This window comes from Tyto alba, unplaced genomic scaffold, assembly GCF_018691265.1.
Source record: "Tyto alba isolate M040663 unplaced genomic scaffold, T.alba_DEE_v4.0 Super-Scaffold_41, whole genome shotgun sequence".
NCBI lineage: Eukaryota > Metazoa > Chordata > Aves > Strigiformes > Tytonidae > Tyto > Tyto alba.
This window is the reverse complement of record NW_024881317.1, coordinates 17,587,194-17,602,330: the sequence shown is the minus strand read 5'-3', so window position 1 is coordinate 17,602,330 and position 15,137 is coordinate 17,587,194. Positions and strand designations below refer to the sequence as shown.

Sequence of the window (15,137 nt, the reverse complement as noted above, 5' to 3'; positions counted from 1 at the left end):
AAAGACCGCTCACGATGTACACAGTGTTTCTAAAAGCCTGAACTGCATCATTCAGACTCAAGACTGGCAAGTTTACCCACTGCACAAATAACGTGTTTTGCTTATACAAACACACCCTGCTGGTGTGTGTGTCCTGCTGGAAGGGAAGAGGACAAAGTTTCAGCAAAAGTTAGATTACCTCAAAGCCTCTTCTCCCCTTGTCTGCCTTCCTAAAAGAATTAAACAGACCTGGATGAACAGAGCTTGTAACATATGCTGTCTAAAAACGCCACTGTTGTTCTTTACCAGTCTAAGGGTGGTCAGTTATGGTTTCTCTTGTAGGACCATGGAAATAGTTTACATTTGCTACTGAAGACAGATAACCCTGCCAGAGCTGTGTACAAATAACAGATTAGAAAAGGGGTTGTCTACTGCTTGACCTGTTACCGTAGAAACCCCACACCAAAACTGGTCCAGGTATAGAAGACAACCTTCTCTCTCCCCACTGGCAACACTTAGCCAAGGACTTAATTATCTTATGTTTTTTGTTTGAAAACATTTAAAAACTCCCTCCAATCATGTCTGCTTTTTTTCATTCCAGATACAGCCTCCACATGACTCGGGTTCAGAAGTAGAAGTGTTTACTGCAAGAAATTTCTCTGCTTCTCACACATTAGTCAAACTTACAAAGCAGAACAGCAAGGAAGATGCTGCCTGGTAACTCCATACAATCCTTCATGCCAAACGGTATTCTTATATGCAACAGAAAAAAGCAGGCCAACCAAGGATGAGGGTACACTCAATATTCAATTTCTTAGGAGAAACTGGTTGCCTGCCCCAGGGATTCCTACCAATATCTGCATTCTTAGGAGAGCCTACCCTGCTGTTCTTCTCATACAAAATATTTTTTAAAAATGTTTTCAGATAATGACGGCAGTGTTTCCAGCTTTACAGCATGCACTTGTGAATATACCTTCTTAGTGTTTTTCAAGTGCTGGTGTAAATTCAGAGCTAGGCGATCCCACCATCGCCCTCTGCTGTCAGTACAATACACATCCTGAGACAGGAGAGTCTGCAGCTCCTGCACCGCTTCCTGTAGCAAGAGGATTATATCTTTATTAATTGTGTTAGAAAAACAAGTTGAAATTTCATTATATAATTAGCTTGTCACTTTTCCTTCTAATTACTGGGTACTATAAAACTTTTGTCTCTGCACAAATCAAACCACATTTTTATTCCAGCACCCAATATATTTAGGTGCATGGGTGTACCTTAAAAACTCTAGAATATTTTTATATAAACTTAAAGGTTAGCTGCCAAAAATACAGTATTTTTGTCCTTCTGTATACCTTATTGTATATGGAAAAGACCTGAATATTACTTCTTCCTTTCTGAAGAGGCAAAGGCTTTTCCAGAATTATCTGGTTTGCTTTAACATGTAAGCCAGAGACCTTTGGAGATGTTAGCTCTTAAGGTGAATAAGCAGGGATTTCATAGGAGACTTTTCTCATTTTAAAGCAATTAGCAAACCCAATGAAACACAGATAACTTTAAAAAATGAAGCAACAATGCCTCAGCAACAGTCCTATGGTATATTACATCTACTAAATCCCCAAGCATAAGCAAAAATCAAAAGAATTTAAAACTTCCTAAAGCATCAAGAAAAAAATGCTCTTTTTTCTTAGAAGTAACCTGTTAAGAGAACTGTAGCAAGTCCTGGCAAACATTATCACCATTTTCCAGCCACATCAGAAATGTAAACTGATGTACAATGCTACATTAAACATATATTTCTTCTATTCACCATTTTACCTTATACATGTGAAGTCTCTGCAAAATTTCAACGCCTTGAGAAAGGATTCTTGTATACACCCAGCCAACTGTGAAATGTCGCAGATACTCAGGTAAAACTCTGTGACAGCTGAAAGATAAGAGCAGTTCAGGTCAATTTGATGTTGTCAATTTAAATTCTTAAAATTCTTATACTAAAGAATACTTAAACCTAAAGCATTTACAAAAATTAAATGCCTTATATATAAAAATTGAAATTAGTATCCCAGCTGAAAAGTCAAGACCCCACAAGCAAGAAAACAGTTTAGCTGAGGTAACAGGTGCAAGCTGCACTTGCATAGCATATTTTGATTTCAATAGCAGAGGAATTATTAGTATGTTTTACATCAGATGCAAAACAATAATTTATTACATCATGTTTTGCTACTGCAAATTTGTTCTAGTAAGTCATAAGGTTAACTTTAGAAACACAGCTGAACAAAAGAAAAAGGCTAGAACAGGCATTTCCTGTCATAAAAAAAGACCAACATCTTTTGAATAGGCACCTCTAAGTTTCAATACAAAGTCTTTTGAATGTCTTATTGACATCAAAATAGGTTTTTCCACTGTCTTCAGGGTGAAATAGAATAGACCTCCAAATGACCCTCTAGAAATATTACTTTAAATCAGTTGTCATGAAATTTAATAAAATGCCAAACAAGGCTTTAACTTTTGGTGTATCATTAGGCCAGAAAACAAAATAATTGAAAGAAAAACTGATGAAGGACACTTCAAAAACAATACCTGTTATTTCAGTTCTCAGATCTTTAGTAACATTTCCTGAATGACACCAACTTGGAAGTCTGACGAGATGAATAACCCAGTATGTTTTCCCATAATGTCTGCAACATTCCTTTGTTCAGTGAATTTTAAATTCTGCTTATTGCTATTTGTCTGAAAGCCATAAAGCAAAGTATGGCAAGGGAAAATAAGGCTCTCAGTCTCCTGCACTGGCACATAAAGCAGAAACATTTTACTGCTTTATCCATGACTACAAATTTATTCCCAAGGTTTTATAAAAAAGGCCTTTTCATATAATCACTTAAAAACTAAACAACCAACCAGGAAGTCCAAAGCTTTCATGAACATTAAAGCTTCTGAGCTTATCAGGCTTAAATAATATCACTAGTCTATAGGCCTCTCTCAGAAGAAAAAGTAACAAAATTAAGACAATACACTCAATATTTCATATGAACACTAGGCTAGTTTCCAGTTTATTACCTCAAAGAGGGATGATTTTTCAGTTCATTCCAGGTTTCTTTAGCACACATATATAGATGATTAGCTTCTTCCCAGTTCCCATTTACCATTGCAGTGGCTATATCATTTGACAGATGAGCAGCAGTTGCATACCTAAGGGAAAAAAAACGTAATTACTGTATTAGGCTCAAAAAGCAGGTATAGTTAAAAGAAATCAATTTCTCCATACTAAACCTTTTAAAAAATCCCTTCCAGTCTCCAAATACATTGAACGATGCAGTCAAGTTTATTCTTATTGTAGGGGCAGCAAAGTTTACATTAGCAAGGTACATTATACTTAAAATTTCTTACAAACTAGAGAACATATATTTTATTTTGTTCAGAGTCCATTCTAATAATCATCACAGCAAATGAAGAAACAACTTTCATCAGAAGATCATGAAGTGAATAAATATGCTATTTTGGTTCAAAATGCAAGCCACTGAATTACAAGTCCTACCTGGACACAAAAATACATTTAGAATTCACTGCAGAAGAGCTCTTCTACCTGTTTACATCTGGAGTTGTACATGATGAAGTCTTATTTCCCTACACAAATACTGCAGTAAAGCTTTTCTAGAAATAAACAGATTTGCAAACTGCCAAATCTCACCCTACCTGATAAGATCTTCTCTGTCCTGGAAGACCTGTGTTTTCCTATTTACAGTGTAACTGGGGAACACCATACGCCCCATGTTTACCATAAGGACTGTGGAGAGCTGGCCTTGACCAGCACTACCAGCTTCTTCATCCTCCATTGACTCAGACAGTGAAAATAGCAGCAGAATTCGAGAAAAGACAGCCCGAGGGCCTTTACAGACCCTGACAGATTTTCCAGCCAGGTCCTTCACCCTGGAAGGACAAACAAAATTATTATAATCAATATTTTTTACCATCACTGATCAAAATTAAAATATACTGAATGCTGTATGAGAATAATTTTCTTTTCAAGCCAATTAATGCGCAAACTTGATTCTCCTTGAAAGAAGCAGCTTGAGAAACTACATAGTGCATTTTATCCTAGCGAAAAGCCAAAGAAATGCATTAACTAGTAAAAAGGGCCAAACTTCAAGCAGAATAGAATTGGAACGAACTGCCCTTTGGGTGCAGCCATTCCTATTGCTATGCCAGGCAGCAGCAACAAGAAACAAGACATGGTTTGCTGTTAGGGCAATGTTTACAGTCCACAATCTGAGATCCCTTGTTTTAGGATATCGCCATTAGCACGTCTTCATCCAGCCTTTTCATACAAGACAAGATTCCTGTTACTTGTCCACAGGACAACACAGATTTAAAACGGGATTTTCCCTGATCCATGGAGTGACTAGTATTTCAGCTGTCAACTACAGCAGAGAACATTACATTGACAAAGTTGACATGGCTGAGCAAGTAACTATCAGCCTCTTTTCTTGAAGTAGGGAGTAAGTCAGTGCCATGGACTTTTTTGGAATATAACTTACTTTCCCAGGTTCTTTTCCATTTCCTGAACACATTTTTTTTTCTAGCTTTCCTTTGTATAGTTTAATCCAATAGTCTGAAAACGATTTTGTGTCTGTTAGAGATACCTATACAAATTATGCAACATGCATTGTCATGTAGTTCAAATATCTAGTATCAAAGAGAAAAAATGAAATCTCAAGTGATACGAAGTATTTTCATACTGAAGTTTTCTATACTTGCATAAGAATGAGGAAACAACCACAGCTCCTTAAATTAAAATACCCTTACTTATCACAAAGTCCCAACATCCTCTGTCTAACACAAGATAATCATGGCTATGGCTATGATCACTTCACCTGTTTTCCTGCAGACCAAATGAAGTGCAATGCTACTGGAGACAGTGACACCAGTATGAAATACTAGAACCACTAGAGCTCCTGTTGTATTTTGAAAACAAAGACCAAACAAAACTACTTTAAAGAAGCCAGCCATACTCTGCAAACCTCCCAGTTGTGAAGCTCTGCAAGCCCAGGACTAAGCTAGCATTAGGTCTCTCTTTTGGCATAAGGAAAGAAGACCTTACTCATTCACAAAACAATAATTCTTCACAGAGGGATGATTTTGAAGTTCTTTCAATACTAGGCCACTTTTAATACAAGGAATTTAGTGGAGAATGACGTGACAGATTTTATGGAGAAATATTTCCCCAATAAACATAGCTATGCAAAACTTGACAAAGTTTTGTATCTCTCTCATTTGAAAAAGAATACCACAAGAAAGACAAATTATGTTACTGCAGCAAATGCAGTACATACTGGTATCTGTCAGCTTTCTACCCAACCTGCATTTTGTACAGAAAGGATTCCACAATTACTGAGTTCAGACCCTACTTCTCCAGCCTACAGTACAAGCTAACTGCTAGACAAGCAACCTTTGTTTATATGCATTAGTATTCCAAGAGTTACTTTTCGGTATTATTTACTAAGAGAGGTAACTGTGTAAGAAAGCTTACAAACTCCAGAACTGACTTGTACCCTAGCACCGGTACCCTATTACTTCAGTTGCTATTTCTAGACTTTTTGTGGAGTTTCTAGCCACAGATACAGCACTAAACACCAAGAATGGAAATGCTGTAATCACTCCACTAGGGCTGAATGACATCTTAAACCTGATTCTGGACCCCCGAAGCCCTGGCATTTAAGGGCATCTGATATACACAGCAGAAAAAATTCCCAGGAAAGAAGGAATACTTCATCAACAATCTTCATCCTTTAAAAATACTGCTGAGAAGGAGGCTCTATGATAAAGTACAAAGTCAATCACAATAAAAGAGATTATTACTCCCCTCTAATTCTACTGAAAAAGTTCACACAGCAAACAAATATCAGATAGTTGTTTTAACAGGCAATGACTTTCCCCATGTCTTCCTAGATGTTTTTCTGCACTGATTTTGCTTTAAATAATTCAGAAATGTTTCTCCGTATAACTGAGTAACTTTGGAGATAGCTAGTCATGCCCACAGATGAAAAGCATGACATAGTTTAAAACCCGAAGTCTAATATTTACCCTTCTGTTTGACCTACTGTGAATCAAAAATTAATGCTGTCCTTTTTTAGTCATAGGTTTACTAAATACAAAAGACATCTATATTGAGTCCTTTGAAGCATAACTTACATTTACCTGCAAAATTTAACTATAAACAGTTACCTTTTTAAAATCACTGTCCCAATACCAGACTGACTCTTGCTGAAGAATGAACGTTGTTTTGCCAACCTCAGAAAATCATCCACAAGTTGCTGTTTCTGACCATTTGGGTTTGGCAAGTGAAAGATCTTTGCCAATGTTTTTAGCTCAGGGGCTGAAAGCAAATCCAACCCTTCACACAGGTCTTCCAGTTCAGATTCTAAAAATAAAATGATCCGCATATATCCATTATGTGCTATACATCTACACTGCAGCAACAGCTCAAAGTATAGTACATTCATATAATCTAGTACCAATATAATGACTTAGATTCTTCAAACATGTATTATCAATGCTAGCTGGTTCAGATTGAAATTCATTCTCTGCACAGGTCGTTTGAAGGAATGAGATAGTCATAAAAAAAAAATCTCTTTGCAACTTCACAACAAAATAAAGAAATTCTGCTGAACTACAAAAAAATGCTGTTCAGAAAAACTTGTCTTCCTGATGATTAAAACTTTGCCCAATGCAAATAAAAAGTGCTGCCAGGGAGCAGCAGGAGCAGAGCTGCTCAAGAAGGGGGAGTGAGCCAGGAGTCAGCAGTGACCACAGCACTAGCAGTGTCCTCACCAACCCCGGTGCATTCCTGCCATAAACAAACAGACTGGGCAGAGCAAAAGTCCTGATCACCAATTCCACTGGCAGCCCCAGAAAAGGCATGATGTTGAATCAAGTCCAGGGTTGATCTAAGAGACGAGCCGGACGTAAGACAAGACTCAAAACTACAATTTCTGTATGAGATCCATCCACAGTACCTGGCAACAGACAAGACTGGCAACAAACACCTGCAGCACCGGTTGGAGGGATGGACAAGGCCAGGGACAGGGTGCCTGCAAGACAGCCCAGGGCAGTACTGTGGGATATTAAAAGTCGAGTTCCTGGACCAATGTGCAGAGGCTGTGCAGGCCACGGTCTGAGATGAGGCTGGCAAGGGCAAGTAAGGCTTATTGTTGCACCTACAGCCCTGACATTTGCTTATTTCTCCTACCTAATTTGCACTAACTGCTTTAATTATTAATGTAACACAGCAACACAACTCATCTACCTGAAACCTTTATTTTGCTCCCCTAATTCTCTTCTCAAGGCACAAACAAGCATGTAGTACATTAACATGACACAACTGCAAATTTAATTTATAATACTTTTAACATTTATTAATGCTGTCCATACCTGTTTGCAGAAATCTGGCTTCAGCCAGTTCTTCAATTATTGGTAACAAATCCATACTTATCTCTCCATACTCTATTTTGTTCACCCTTAACCAGTTCAGCTTCCGTTGAAAAAGTCTCACATATAATTTCTGCCCACCAACTGCAAATTTTATTTAAAGCAGGGAAGGATAAAAAGAAAATTAAATTCTAAAATGTAGTACTATGCATAATCATTACCATACCCAGAAAAAGTACTTTGATGCAGACATTTTCTAAAACACGTTTTAAACCCGTCCACGTTCTATAAGCAGACTTGGTAAAATACTAGAACTTACCTTTCCAAGGAATTATTGCTCATTAGAATCCTTAAGTTTTGTAGGTTGCAAGTTATCACAATGTATTTTGTAGGTAATGAACATTGCTAAAATGCATTTTGACCGTACTTACTCTTTAAGAAATAATTTGTTTTTGAGGAAGACAACATTTTTCCAACTCTGCATACTTTGATGTTCAATAGGTCTTTTTCTGCTGTCTTTAACACCCATTCAATAACCAACTATTTGTTGGGGAACAAAAGAAGCTGTAGTCTGAAAGAATGATTTCATAATCACAGAGTACCTCTCTGTGTAGTAGCCTTCAGATTCTTACTTTTCCAAAGATAAGCTTAATGTCACTAGTATATCTACTGAAAACAAGGGAAAAAACCTCCTATTGATTGGTTTGATTTTTATCAGGGAGGTGCTCTCTTAAAGTACCTTTTTAAAATACTTGAAATATACTAACAATGCTGAAATTCAACAAAATAGCTTATTAAATCTTGGTTGAAAATAGTCTACCTATTGCTACTGCACTCAGCACCTTTTTGAATACTTAATTCAACCCTCATTAACATCTAATTTTTTTATCCCAGTCTGCTACTGTTTAAATGAAATAGATCATTAATAAAAACAGACACTGAAATACTACCAGTCCTAGATATATTTAAGAAATGGCAGTTAACTTTTACGCACTTATTTAATGATTCTCCTGTCCTTAAAAAGACTTTTTCAGCCCTTTTTAATCGAAAGTTTCCAGGATCATCTCACTGAGACAACCACATTCAGACACATAAGCTTGTCCTTTACTCTGTGGGGTTATAATTTCTTTGAAGCCTGTCTCCAGTTTTCACAATCATGGAAAAAAGAAAAAGGTTGAGTAACACATGGACATCCTTTCTGCAGACCATGGACATGGACTAAACTAGGGCTGCAATCCAGTAAAGGCACGTGAGTACTGCTTTCTCTCTGAAGGATGTGAATGACAAATAGAATAATAGAAAGGTACTGTGCAAGTAATTAATTGCTTCTTAAGCATCCTGTTCTGTAGTACATTACCTTTGAAGGTTAAGGGGTTTTTTTCTTTTGTAGTTCTTAAGAAAATTTCAGGTATATCACTGAAATTAAAAAACTGCTCAAAGTTGAAATATTATCAGCAAAAAGATGCAGATCTTAGAAAAGTTCACCCTCTGATTCACTAAAACGCAACAGAAAAAAAATTACATTGGTTTTTCTTGTTCAGTTTCTGTACCCCAGTTCCACTGATGACTATGAATTAATGATTCTCAGATATGATACTTTCTGCTGTATAAAAGTTGGAAGGAGGATTTCACAAAGTGTATTAAGTCATGTCACTGGTACTGTATGCTTACATTTAAATCCTTACAACTGTAACATGCAGTGAAATTAACATGGAGAATACAAAAAATATTTTTTTAATATTACACTTAAGTTCAGACTTTTTATGGATATATCTCTGCTTTTCCCTACTTTATTTTCTGTTTCCAGTACTTAAACAATCGGAAGTGCTCTACACCCAACATAAAGGCCATCCACTTTTAGGAAAACTGAGCAGGAAATAAGTAAGGAAGGAAAGAGCGTTTCAAATTTAAACCTTTTAAACATATCATTTCTTTCATACTAAGCATTAGAGATAATTCACTGAAGAATGGTAGACATTCTAGCAGAAATACTGGAGAATACCTATATTCAAGCAACTTTATAGTATTAAGCAGGTGTGTGGCTTTTTTGTGTTGTAACTGAAAGATGATGCTTGCTTTCTAATGTGGAACAGATAACCCATCTACACGAACTTTTAAAGTATTCCGTCTAAGAAGGTAGAGACATCCGTCCGTGACTTGTCCAGAATTCATTACCTATTGACTTAATGCTATCCTGTCACTTCTCACAGCTGAATCATTCTGTTTTTCTATCCTGCAAAGAGAGATTGTTTCATTTGTGACTCTAGCAGTCAGTGCAGACATGGGTTTATCAGCACCACATTGCGATAATTCTTCCTCTATTCTGAACTCCTAGGAGAGGGCAATACTGAAATCAAACAACTGAAAGAGAAACAAGCACTTCCTCTATTTAACAGAGCAAGTCACTATTACTGACCAGTGTTGTACTCATTCAGAGAAGGGAGTGTGGAAATGAGGAAGCTGTATCCTGAACGTCTCGTTTAGTATTTATCAAAGTAGGCAAAGTCTGCATCTACTAATGACCTAACTGTAAATTTATTCCTTTGGATGTAAGGGATATGCATCTATTGCTTGCCTCAGAGAGCCAGTAGCAAGAGGTTTGTGTCTTATATTTCATTCTTTCTTGATATATTTCCATTTTAACTACTATAACATAAACAAGGCATTATCAAGCTCCAAGATCTCACTGTATACACATTTAGCTGGAGAAAGTTAACTATCGTAATATTCTTACAGCCTTGAGTACATCAAAGGCTCTGCAACCCCATCCCAGCTCCCACAGGTTTTCCTGCTTATGTTCAAGGTCAACTCTAAAACAGTGCAGCTGTGTAAGCTTTACTCGGGCTGCTGAGAAGAGCTGTGGGAGGCTTTGTCAGCCCCCCCCCCCTCCCCATCGCTCAGGAGCTGTAGTTCAGCTCAGGCTGCAGGCCTGCACTCTTGTCTAAATTCTGCTGTGCATGCCCATGCCCAGCCAGTCACCTTGCTGCCTTGGCTTCCCCTTGCACCTGCCTCCTCACTACAGACTTGCCGCCCCCAGAGCAAGGCTGACCACCGTACTGGCACTGGATCAACTCTGCTCTTCTTCTCTCGGCAATGTGGGCTTGTGCCCCTCGCAGGGAAGGAGAGGATGTGGCCCCTGCCTGCCCTGCTGTCCCCTTTGGCTCCTGGATCATCATCTTCCCATGCAGAGTAGTCTGCTCTTGCTGCTCCCTGACAAGCACAATCTTATGTTATGACCTCATCTTACTTACAATATTCTCATAACTTATGCTAGTAGTATTCTTTAATTTTTTAAATGTTTGGTGTTGCTGCATAACTGTAATTATTACAAGATAATCTGTAAGAGTTTAACTGTGACCAGGTAACCACTGCAGAAATACCTGTGTAAGCTTAGAGCCCTCCTTCACCTTTTTATCAACTATCTCTTAAGGTGGTTTGAGTCAGCTCAGCTGACTTTTCCACTAGGGCAAATGAAGAATGTTCATATGGTTCTTTCCAGCTACTAAACTTTGAAAGATTTTAAATAAAAAAAAATATTTCTGAGATTGTTCCACCACAGTTGAAATACTTCCTAGAGAAACTGATATGCATCAACTCAGTTTTTTTAAGGAGCTGAGATTGTGAACTACTTAACGGGATTATATTTCATTTTAAAAAAGCTCAAACCAACACTTCTCCATTTTTGTCACTCAGTATCCCATACTAAAAACCTTGTGTTATCATATACACTAACTTAACTTCATTCTATTATTCTCCACATCCATACCAGTTATTAGAAAAACACTTACTCAAAGCCTCCTGTTTGCTTTGGAAAAATTTCACATAATTGCTAACCACAAGTCATGACTTTGATGTTCTCTTTTGTAATGTCCTATCATGTCAATCCACAACAACACTGGGAACTTTACAGAAACAAACATTACGGGACTTAGTGCTCTAAGCAGCTAGAACAGTTTTCTTCCATCTTGAGATGAGGAAACAGTCTAAAGACTGTTGTACACTAATGCATAAAAAAATTAATATAACCTACAGAGAGGAAAAGGACCAAAATACACAACAGTTTCACACAAAGAAATACTACTCTTTAATGTGACAAAATTTACAGCCTGTTAGTTAAGCTAAACTAAATGAACACAATAGATTAATAAGTGTAGCCTGTTTCTGTTTTTTTACATATATATTTTTACCAGTAGGTATGTATGCAACTGTCAGTTTTGTGTGTTCAGCTCAGATGCATGAACTGAGCTCATATGAGCATATATCTAAAAATACTTTGTCGAGCATCTGTATAATACCATAGTAGTTTAAAACAATATGAATGGTTCTGCCTGCAATACTCTGAGACACAAATGTTGTTGTGGAAATTGTTATAAGCTTATTTCCATTTTGATGCTCCAGGTTTGCAGCTCAAGTGCTGGTAAAACCACTTTTAATTACTGTTTAAAACAAGTTATAAACATAATCAAAATTTGGAGTGTTAGTTTTAACTTGCATCACTTCTGCTATGCTTTTACTGTAAAACTTATATGAGTATAGGATTCAGACAATACGTCTGCTTTGAATCTTGCCTAAATATGGAGGATTTATATCCTCAACATTCTGGGTCCTACTGAAATCAATGAGAATTAAAAGTACTAAGCAACCTACAAGAAAATTACTGTTAATTAGCATTCTAAACTCTAGCTAATAATCATAGGTATAACCATGGATTCACACCAAGCAGGAAAGTCATCTGTAAATACATTGAACAAAAGCTCACAAATGCCACTTCAGAAGTATTTTTTTCAAGGTCTAAGTATCCAGCACAGGCTTCTTCATAATCCCATCTTCTACAATTCCCATACATGTTAATCAAAACCTTGGTGTTAACTGTTACTCTTTTTCTGTGCTACGAGTTTCCTTCCTTGGAAACATGTTTAAATGCAGCAGCAAGTAGACTTAAGATTCTAAAAAATAGTATTAAAATAATAAAAAAAGTATTAAAAAAAAAATAAATATACATAATCATGCTCTCCTTATTTCTTACAAGTCTCCACTATTATCATTACCTCCCACTGAAGCAACTTCTGGAAAGTTTACCTACAAGACACCACTGAGGGATATATCTCCTGAGAAAAAGTACCTTCTTCCCTTCAGAAATTTATCAAATTACCCATTGGTATAGCATTCTTCACATAAAACTATATAACATTCTCTCCACAATAGATAACATGAAAATATACTATATTAAAAAAAAAAAAAAAAAAAGATACCTGATAATTTCCAGAACTTCATTATAATGTTCATATCTTGCTCATCAAAGAGTCTGGCATCATCTTCGTTCTCCAACACTGCTCGTAGCACCACTAAAAAATTCTGGAGGTAATATGGGTGACCAGGAGAGCTCGGCACAGAGCAAACCTCATTTATTTTGTCTAAAACGTCCCCAGCAGAATTCTGATATTCTACTTTATCCACAGTTTCTGACAAAGCATGATCCATCTCATCCTTAAAGTCTTCATGACCTTCCACAGGAAGTACATCACCCTTGCCTAAGCAATCTTGTGTACCGCAGTTCACCTCTCTCTTGGAAGAAGGAATTACTTCAGTGTGAGGCTGAGTCTTGACTTCCAAACTACTGGTCAGCTCTGCTGAAGTGTAAATGGCTAGATGTGTTTCAAACTTATCAGGACTAAGCATCACACCTTCAGACCTTTCTGGTTTCGTGCTCCCTGTACCAACTGGTAACGATTTGCCATTAATGTTATCAGCTGGTAATGATACCTGAACAATATCCACAAGGTCTTCTCCACTGCATTTGTGTATTTCTTCCTGAAATTCAGGTTCCTTCTTCCAAAAATTTTGTTCCTGGCACTCACTCTCAGAAACCTGATTTTCTTTCTGAGAACAATGCCCAGCATAAATCTCATCATCATCCTCCTGTGCTGCAGCACTTCTGCACACATTGTGCACAGCTGGAGGCAAAGTGTTGATCTCTTTATACACAATCTGTTTTCCTCCCTGGGTATTACATCTTCTAGACAGCTTAGATGACAAGCTTCCCAAAGAGATGATTTTAACTGTTTGAGCCTGTGGTGTACTGTTAACACTACAGACTGAAGTATTATTGCTAAAATAAGGACTAATCTGTTGTGCTGCACTCTCTTCTGTTTTCAGTAAATTGCTTTTGGAAGGACTGAGGTTTTTTGAAAAATATGAGCTGGAATTATTGTTGACATTTGCAGCTGGGGGACCCCCCTTCCTAAAAGAGTTGAGTGTTGAATTAATTGCACCAATCTCACCATGTTTTCTCTGACATGTTTCATCCATGTGCTCGTTTATTCCATACCTTGGCAAAATTTGCCCACACATGGGACAAGTAATTTTGGCAGGTGGAACATTGTTAAAAAAGGAAGTAATAGAGGAGGATGCTGAAGGTGTTCCTTTACCTTCCACCTTTTTTGTTGTTCCTTTTTTCTTCTTATTTTTATTGAGTGACAAACTTATTCGGGACCTTTTAATTTCTGAAGACCTAGCTTCTGCCATTACACAACTTCAAAGCATTTACATGGCACAGGCTACTTCAGTCGGGCCATATTTCCTTAATTCTGTAATACCTAGAAGAAAAAACAAAACAAAACAAAACAAAACAAACTTTCATTGGCTTTGCATTTTGCATCTGTCATCCTCTGTCGTGCCTTCAAGAAAACAAACAATAAAAAATGAATGAAAGATCTTCTAAGGTATCAAATGCAACCAAGATCAACAGTGTAGAAATAAAAAAAAATAAACCCCTAGAATTGGAAAAGTCAAGTAATCCTTAACTGCTACAACTGCCCCTTTACCTTCTCACCAGGCAGGCAAGCAAGCACACCCTGATTGCCGTGCTGAGCAGCACAGCTGGCTTTAAGGGATCGGTTTAAAAGATGGAACCACTGCTATACACTTTGACTATGTAAATGCCACGTTTCCTGGCTGATGGAACTGAAAACTTGAGACAGAATTCAATATATGGATACAGTTAAGTCCTCTAATTTCTGTCATTATATTGCTATTTACAGGCATTCTGCTTTTTGGTGCCATCGACCCCCTCCCTCGCATGCGCACCCAGCACTGCCGCGGGAGCGGCGGCGCCGGCCGGGCGGGCTCCCCGGGGCCTGTTCCCAGCAGGCCGCGCCGCTCGAGAAGCTGCAAGGGGCTCCGCGCTCTCTCGCTGCGTCCCCCGCTCCCCGAACCCGTTTCTGCTACTGCCGAGCCAGCGAGGGGTGCCCGCCCCGGGCCGCCGCCGCCGCTCCCCACGCACCGGCACCGCAGCCCAGCCCGCTCCGCCGCGCCCCGCCCCGCGGCACGCAGGGCCAGGCCAAAGCAATGCAGCGCCGACGGCGGCTCGCAGGCCTGGGCAGCAGAGCACCGAGCCCGGGGGGCCTCCCCCAGACCTGTTTATTTCAAACATCTTGCACTCTTAAAGGAAATTTTAAATTTAAAGGGTGAAACACAGTTGTGATCTTTCTTTAGAAAGTGAAAGCAGAGGGACACTAGCTGGAATTTTCTTTTTTTTTTTTGTTCAGCCAAGAAAAGAGCAAAGAAGTAAAATATTTCCACCTTGAGAAATACGGTTTAAGTTAAAAGAGACCAGGTGCTTACGTGGAGTTACTGCAGGCTTAAAAAGCTTCTGTGTCCTCCCTGTTTGATAATCCTGATTTTGAAAAATAACTTCCAATTTATACTGACAGAATACATCTTAAGTTCTTCAATAAACA

At 38.1% G+C, this 15,137-nt stretch overlaps 1 protein-coding gene across 5 annotated transcripts in view; it reads right to left on the bottom strand.

Annotated features, from left to right (window-relative positions):
• FAN1 (FANCD2 and FANCI associated nuclease 1) overlaps window positions 1–15,137 on the bottom strand; it is a 26,713-nt gene extending 11,576 nt beyond the window's left edge. Inside the window, exons 1-8 of one of the 5 annotated variants that reach the window (XM_042803969.1) lie at window positions 15,022–15,137; window positions 12,651–13,994; window positions 7,402–7,542; window positions 6,196–6,391; window positions 3,667–3,900; window positions 3,031–3,162; window positions 1,792–1,900; window positions 953–1,072 (exon numbers count right to left, since the gene is read on the bottom strand). In XM_042803969.1, coding sequence (XP_042659903.1) covers window positions 953–1,072; window positions 1,792–1,900; window positions 3,031–3,162; window positions 3,667–3,900; window positions 6,196–6,391; window positions 7,402–7,542; window positions 12,651–13,923 — 2,205 coding nt within the window. In that variant the 5' untranslated portion in view covers window positions 13,924–13,994; window positions 15,022–15,137. Of the gene's footprint in view, window positions 1–952; window positions 1,073–1,791; window positions 1,901–3,030; window positions 3,163–3,666; window positions 3,901–6,195; window positions 6,392–7,401; window positions 7,543–12,650; window positions 14,723–15,021 lie in introns of those variants that run through there. The other 4 variants (XM_042803966.1, XM_042803967.1, XM_042803970.1 and 1 more) reach the window with 4 other exon arrangements.